Raw genomic sequence first — 7,500 nt, 5'->3', positions numbered from 1 at the left:
ACTTCCTGTTTCAACTCAGAATCATAAGCGATGGTGCAGGTTACTTCAATGAATCACTATGAATTGTAAAATGTCGAATGAAACGTAAAAAGATATTATTATTGAATATGGCACTACGACAGACCAGACACACTAAAGACTAAAGAGTAGATGAAAGCGACTCGCATATCAGAAAACATACAAGTCATGCATTCAGAGTCGATTGATTGCAAACTCTGATGATTGAATCAATCAAACAAATCACCAAAATTGGGGCCCTCTTTGGTCGCGCCCCTCGCTAGGGTTATGAATAATTCAAGCCCGCCTTCTTCTTCAACTAGCGACACTAGCTTTTTACATCAGAAATGAGAAGAGAGAAAGAGATAACGTAACCGCTACATCAGATTTGGATCAATCGGTCTACGCTGATGGACGACGACTTTTGTCATTTGTTTCATTTTTATGATTGGCACAGTGAAATCGATCTATAGCGGTCAAAGCATGGAAAAAAATGAACGAATTATGTTGCGCTGGTGAGTCAGTAAAACCCCCCGTCAGCTTCTCTGGTGCCAGTCGGTCCACAGATGGTTGCGAAGTGGGTTGCAAAGAGTGCAGGGCGCCCCCACCCATTGTGTGGCCGATCATCATATCGTGAGTGTTCGTAACATATTATTAGAACCGTTCTTACTGCCCCCATAAAGCTGGACGACGCATATACGTCCCCTTTCCTTCTCTTGCTAATGCAGTTTACTGGAGGACAACGTCCTCGATGCACCCTTGTGCATCATGCGATAGAAGCGGAAGCTACGTTTCCGTCATCGTGTCACCAGAGAGCGAGCGACACACGTACGCTTACACCCGAGCTCGGCACGAAATGGTGCAACTAAAATCAATCCAAATCATTGGTTGACGGTTAGCACCACCATCGACCGACTCCTCTTTGCGGTTGTCTGTTTTCCTTTAAAACCGTTTAAGGGAACCTCGCGAGAGTTGATTGCGTGCAGCAGCGGGTGTTAACTGTTTGACGATGGCGTCAGGAATTCGCGCACTGTAGGGTGCAACGGCACCGTCTTCTGTTTGCTACTCGTTTGCCGCACGCTTAATAAAACTTCCATTAATCGTCGAATGCAAGTACCGAGAATGAAAGTGTATCTTGCTGTTCCTGTACGGTGTATTACGGAGAAATGATGGGTTGATGCAGAAAGGGAGTAACGTTGTCGTTGTCCTGGTGGTGCATGCATAAGAGCTGTAGAATAGAAACCATCAACAAGTAATTTTGAAGCCATGAGAAGGACCATTAAGCCATTGAGGAGACTACATGATCCGGGTACATTCTCAATCCTTCTATCGTCTTCTTGGTGCAGTCGATGATAGCTGCAACACTTGGCAAGAGAAGTACCTTCCCCGTAACAATGGCACTAGAGCATCTTCTTGAAAGGAATCATAAGTTGCCAGGCAAATATCGATTTCCCGATGTTTTCCCAACATATTTTTTCGATATTCACATATAAAACCGAAACAATTGCAAAAAATGCTATTGATGGAATGGAACAAACATTTTTTCAAAAAATTCCCTTCAAAGTTCTAAATATTTCATGGTCAATATTTGAATGGTGATCGATGGGGAGTGTTCACTCTCTTCCACCCAACAAACTTGTCTGGTGGGCGCGCCTTTTCGATCAGCTACATGCCCCGGCCATGCTTCACTGAATGTGCCTTGGAGCCTTTAACCAGCCCACCCCAAAAAGAACTTTTTTGTTCTTTCGAAAACAAGTCCATCGTATCACCTACTACGTTGCGGCCCCCGCTATTTCTCGGTCTAGGGCGTGGATCGTTAAGGTTTTCTTTTATGACCAATTATGCTCCCGCTATTGTTTCTCTGCTCTTGATGCTACCCTGTTGACGATGACGAAGACGACGACGACGAAGACGGCGCCTCGCCAGGTTATGCGTGACGTGAGTTTCAAATGTTACGCACCACCGAAGCAATAGCCCGTAGGCACACGAGGGGTTGGGTGGTACAAAATTGTCGCCAACCGTAGAACAGCGAGCCATTTTCTTGGCATCTTTCGGTGGAGACTCGTTCAACTATGGAGAGGACGACAGAGACAAAAACCAACATGCGTATCGATTTGAGAGAGAAAAAAACTGAACCTTCTCGACAAGAGTTTTGCCTCATGTGGTGTCGTGTTGGTGGAAGGGAATCTTTGAAGATGATCGATAAGAGGAGACCTCGGTGAAAGTGAGCCAATTAACGGAAAGGTGATGCTTGATAGTCGATCCTTAGTGACTCAGTTATTGAGTGTCATATCTGATAAAAGGGCGAAAAGTTGCCCCTTTAAACGACGTAGAAACAGGCGAGAATACACCCAAAGAAAGCCTTAACTGTGTAATAGAAATACGCTGGAGAACCTAATTGATATTGCCAATTTTCGGCCTGAAACACTCTGCTTCAGCAAGACGGCACGGTTACGGTGACCTTGAAAGTCACATGGCCAATTGGCCTCGGGCTTGCATATCAACGATCAGCGACAAATTTAGGCTCACTTATCGTACGGGCCAATGACTGAGAAAGTCGCTTAAAGAACTGGATAAAATTTATCGCAGTCGCACAACAGCAACAAAGCATTACCAACTACTTCTCTTTCAGCTCCGAGGGGGGTTCAACTTTGAGCGACAAAACATTCATCAAACACTTTCGCCCGCGTGCCTCTCGTTAGCGGTAAGCTCTAGTAACGGCACCAACAAAGGAATAATCCTAATGAGACTCGGAATCTGCTTCTGCCAAAATCCACCACAACGACGACCACACTCCACGCAACTTTCTTGGAGTTGAGCTTAGGACCGTGGTCTGCTGCCGTTGGATATAATTAATTGAATCATTTTCATTCGTCTTCGACGTACCGGGCACACAGCTAAACAGCTGAGTCCTCGTCGTCCTCGCACCAGTGGAGTAAAATGTGATAGGAAAAGGAAATGGCTTCACTCGCATTCATGCTAGACGATTAAAGTAAATATAGAAACGATCAATACCGCGAGGAAGAAGGCTTAAAGCTGGTAATACAAACAAGCCACATTATAAGAAACCGGTAAAGCATGGAAATTGAATCATTAACTTTTCGAGATACTTGCTGCATGATGAGATATGTTATAAATAGCATAATGATAATTTTAAATGAACAAATAAATGTAAATGAAGAATACATAACATAGCAAGCGGTAACATTATTTCAGACCCACGCCGACACATTGCATGCTCGATTGAAACATCGTACGGCGCTGGTACTGGGATTGTTTCAAACATCAGTCACAGGCGGACGACCACACCTTCGCTTTATTGTTGGACTCACAAATCTTCGCGTAGGTAGGTCTAGAAATTGACCCAATTTTTTACTCTCCTTATGCACCCATTCAATGGGTCCTGAAGTACGAAACAATCTCTTGAAACCGACACGTGCTGTGTGGGAGAGAAGCGCCTCCGCCAGCCTGATATGGCATCAGGGATCCCGAAAATAGTTTCGCTCGTTCAGAGAGGCGAGACAGTGAAATGTAATACATCTTTTTACGGTAAACAGGGTCATGTCCAGAAAAACTTCGATTCGCAGCCTGCGGTGGTCATGTCTGTTTGCCGAGACGACAATCGGTTACGGAAACGTTAACTACTTTCCAATATCTTGCGCTAGGAGGAAATGGAAAAAAGCGACCGTGTGCGTGGCCATTTCAATCACTTTCAGCCACTAGAGATCGAACATTGGCTAATGAAATCACCCATCACTTACGGGACATACATCAAACGTCCGAAAAGGTGACTGGTGACATGGTAAGTGAAGGAAAGGCTTTGCATTCATTATCTGCTGCCAACGGTTGCCGTATCTCCCACACAAACACACGAGAGACAACAAATCAGTCTTTAGCTATTGCAGAATAACCTCTTTATCCGCAAAGTCCTACTGCCCTTCTCTGCGTGGGAGGAATTGGATCGACTTCCTCACGATGTTTGCGATCACGCAGTCTGGGAGCTTGCTGCCGCCGATGGCAACTGGACAAAGCAAATATCTTTGATTTCGTTCCGCAATCTCGCCTTCCGCTGACTTGTCTCGATAATTAATGCAAATAATGTATACTCGAGTCGCGCCTGTGGCTGTACTTTTTGCCATGAAGAGCACAGCAATGCCTCCCTGGATCTCATTTGCGTTTGTGTACTTACCTTCGGCAACCGTCTGCTGGGATGCTTGCTGCTCGGACGACATTATGGCCAGCGTTGATGAACTCAAAGTAGAGAAGAGAACTCTTGCGATACTTGGCGCTACACGAAAGCGATCTGGAAGAAGTGAAAATATTATATGTTAAATAAATAAACCATGAACGAGGTCCACAGCGCAGAGAGATGATGCTCGCTGAACATCACGCTCCTCTTTGTCTTCATTTCGCGGTATAGTGTGATCAGCACACGATCGTGCAGCATGCTCTCGGCACAATAAAGGTACAGCCAGTTCGCACTCGCTCGAAGAGGCCACGAAACACGGAAGAGGAGAGCACATTAAGCCCAAATATGGATCCATCGTCTGATGGTGGCCCGGTGTGCAGTCAGGGAGGTTTATGGTCGTTCCTAGTTCCTAGCTGGCGGGCAAGCGTATCGCCCGCAGTCGCTGGAAGATGAATGGCTCTACCGAACGGAACACGATTCGCGCGAAGACAATCACACATCTTCGGACGATCGGAGTCTGCATAACGGGGTTGCGTGGGCATGGGCATGGGTTAAGGGACAGCATCGTAGCACAGCACCCAGGGCACGCTTACGATTTCCAACATATTTAGGTGTTATAGAGCTGGCAAATGAAGCAAAAGAGTGCAACAGTGGAAGAAGACGTTCAATCCGTTTTTGTGACTGTCGTCTGGCACGACAAGAAGTTCCAACGGGGTGCAGTAACGCTGCTGGACCCAAACATGGTACCGAGCCATTAGCGGTTGGCAGCCTGGAGCAGTGCGCCAACGCAAAGATGAATCATTGGCCACTTCCCTGCCCTTGCGATGCTCGATGCACGACGATGCCGACAAACCCCAACCGGCATCGCCACTAACGACGCAGATGGTAAACATGAGCAGATCGAGTTCAGGTCTGGGATGCAGCGTGGATCTGGTGGGGCCCAAGACAAGGGGCTTGTTTTCCGTTTCGTTCGAATCAGAAACCAGAATTTCCAGCCTGTACCGCGTTGGACGATGGGAGAAAGTGCAAGTTTAATGCCATCCTCTTTAAGTGACTGGAGTACTTCAAACAACATTAGAGACGCGGTGTGATCGATATCGAGATGGCCCGAGGGCAGGATGCAATCATATCACAAATCGATCTTATTTAGACGAGAAACACGTCTTTGTAATCTCCTCTCCGCTCTTGAGTAATTGAAATTACGATCGTTGCCTTTAATGGAACGATAAGATTATGTGAAAGTAATCGCTCCGGTAAAGGAACGCATACTAATTGCTGGCCAAGAAAAAGTTGAATTAAAAATCAATGAACCTACACGAAGTGAAGGAAACTTCGGTACAGACGGAGTTAGATTAGAGCAATCAAATAAATTTACTTGTTACAAAATTTACGTTGACACAAACACCACTCTAAAATGTATGAAAACTAAGCAACCCAATAATGGCGACAAAGCACGCTTGGTAAAAAAAACCGCAAATTTATGATTCGATTTTCATTGAGTTAAGGAACGCGCAGTTTTCTATCATCGACAAAATTGTAGCTTAGCTTTAAAAGAAATTCCTTATACACTCACAGGACGGGAAATTTCACGAACGGTTCATGATCTTTCTGCATCAATTCTTCATGCACACAAAGGCAGCGAGAAGCCTTTACCTTCGTCGCCGGTGGTCGATTCCCGAGGGACGCCATCGTCGAACGAAAAAACAAAGCAACCATCGCTTCAAAGGGACATGTACGGCAGGGCGAAAAATGGTTAGAACCGCTTCTTAACCACCGAATAACAGGGGCCGATGTGGACAAAAAAAACCGCGTTATACGCGCGGCACACGCACGGTCCTGATACAGGAAAAAGAAGGACAGGACAGGACAGGCAAAGAAGGGATCCTTCTGCACGGAACATCCTGGCGAAAGAGGTGAAATAAAACTTACCTTTTCTGCGATTCTAACTAAATTTAACTGAAACTGCACTGAACTTCAAACTCTCTGAAATAACTGGCACTAACACAATTATCGCAACACGTATTATCTATTTGTAGCTGCACACAATTCGATCTTCGACCATCAGAACAACGGAGGACAAGAAAGTGCGACTAGTACGAACGGTTACGCTGTGACTGCTGGCTTAAAAGTGAGAAAAAGGTGGCTGCTGCGATGCGTTCAAAAATGGTTTCAAGTGCGCCCCACCGCGCTCGCTGAGCGTGTGCGTAGCAGGCGCGTGCGCTCTTAATCGGGTAGTCAGCCCCCTTTGGGGCGTTCATTTGGTTCATTCCACCGCATAATTGCGGCTGCGACCTTCCACAGCTGTTCAGATGCTGCACTCTTTGAAGGTGAGGATCGTGGATCGTTCTTCGATCTCGCGATGTCGCCGATCGATTCAGAAAAGGAAATACAGGAATGAGACACGGTGTAAAGCGATTAGCGTACGCATTGAGCGGCTCGGGGAACAAAGCGTGTCATCTTCCAGAATCAAACCAGACGGACGGGCTTATTTCCAACACAAATAACAAAGAGTTAAATTTATTCTCATCCTACGCCGCTCTGCACACAGTGTTGCACGTGTTCAAAGTGTTTACAATAAATAAAGAATGTTGTCTAGTGCCTAGCGAGCGGTTTCCGCAATCCAGCTTATCCTCAATCAAGGTATACAGATAAAACAAACAAAAAATATATATATAAAGATACTTTGAAGGCTACTAATACCCGGGGAACTTGTACCTAGGCCACGGTGACAATAACTGAGAGAACGAACAGGATAGGCAAGAGATATTCTAATAGTTGTAGTTGATTAAAATGCACAAAGACTTCATCACCACGGGTCACAGCTCAAGACACATCACGGAGTCCTCACAGTCCCACATACGAGCAGAAGCAGAATGTCAGAAAGAGGATCATGATGATAGCGAAGATCGCGACCCATGCAGGCAGTGAATCTAGAGATATTGGACGAAACGGAAAAATTAGAGATTTGCGATCCTCTCCCACGGGTTCCTTTACTTACGTCGATAAGGTAGGCTGTGTATGCAAACGCGATTGTCAACGGAGATTGACAGGACGGCTGCTTCCGTGTCACCGGTGATTGATGGTCCATCAAAGTTGGTCACCGGCAGGAACTCAAGCCCAGTAACGAACATAGCATGAGCATTCGGAATGTGTAGCACTCGTTGTAGACTGAAGGCAATGTAGATCGAAACCGAACCACTGAACATGGTTCCGATCGCTACGAAGCGTCCATCGTCTCGCACGGCCAGTGCAGCAAGCGATTCGTCAATCTCGACGACCCCTGTTAACCGGCCCGCTTCCGGGTCCCACTGTTG

The 7,500-nt window shown here is 46.1% G+C and overlaps 2 protein-coding genes across 2 annotated transcripts in view; both read right to left on the bottom strand.

The window, feature by feature from the left end:
• LOC126581737 (stathmin) overlaps window positions 1-6,333 on the bottom strand; it is a 34,320-nt gene extending 27,987 nt beyond the window's left edge. The window contains exons 1-2 of the mRNA XM_050245600.1: window positions 6,116-6,333; window positions 4,187-4,300 (exon numbers count right to left, since the gene is read on the bottom strand). Of these exons, the coding sequence (XP_050101557.1) occupies window positions 4,187-4,229 (43 nt within the window). The 5' untranslated portion in view covers window positions 4,230-4,300; window positions 6,116-6,333. The remainder of the gene's footprint in view (window positions 1-4,186; window positions 4,301-6,115) is intronic.
• Window positions 6,334-6,677: 344 nt separating this feature from the next.
• LOC126580798 (prolactin regulatory element-binding protein) overlaps window positions 6,678-7,500 on the bottom strand; it is a 1,913-nt gene continuing 1,090 nt past the window's right edge. The window contains exons 2-3 of the mRNA XM_050244060.1: window positions 7,185-7,500; window positions 6,678-7,116 (exon numbers count right to left, since the gene is read on the bottom strand). The exon at window positions 7,185-7,500 is cut by the window's right edge and continues 789 nt beyond it. Coding sequence (XP_050100017.1) covers window positions 7,031-7,116; window positions 7,185-7,500 — 402 coding nt within the window. The 3' untranslated portion in view covers window positions 6,678-7,030. The remainder of the gene's footprint in view (window positions 7,117-7,184) is intronic.

The sequence above is a fragment of the Anopheles aquasalis genome, chromosome 2 (genome assembly GCF_943734665.1).
Source record: "Anopheles aquasalis chromosome 2, idAnoAquaMG_Q_19, whole genome shotgun sequence".
In the NCBI taxonomy this organism is placed as follows: domain Eukaryota; kingdom Metazoa; phylum Arthropoda; class Insecta; order Diptera; family Culicidae; genus Anopheles; species Anopheles aquasalis.
This window is presented reverse-complemented; position numbering and strand designations above follow the sequence as displayed.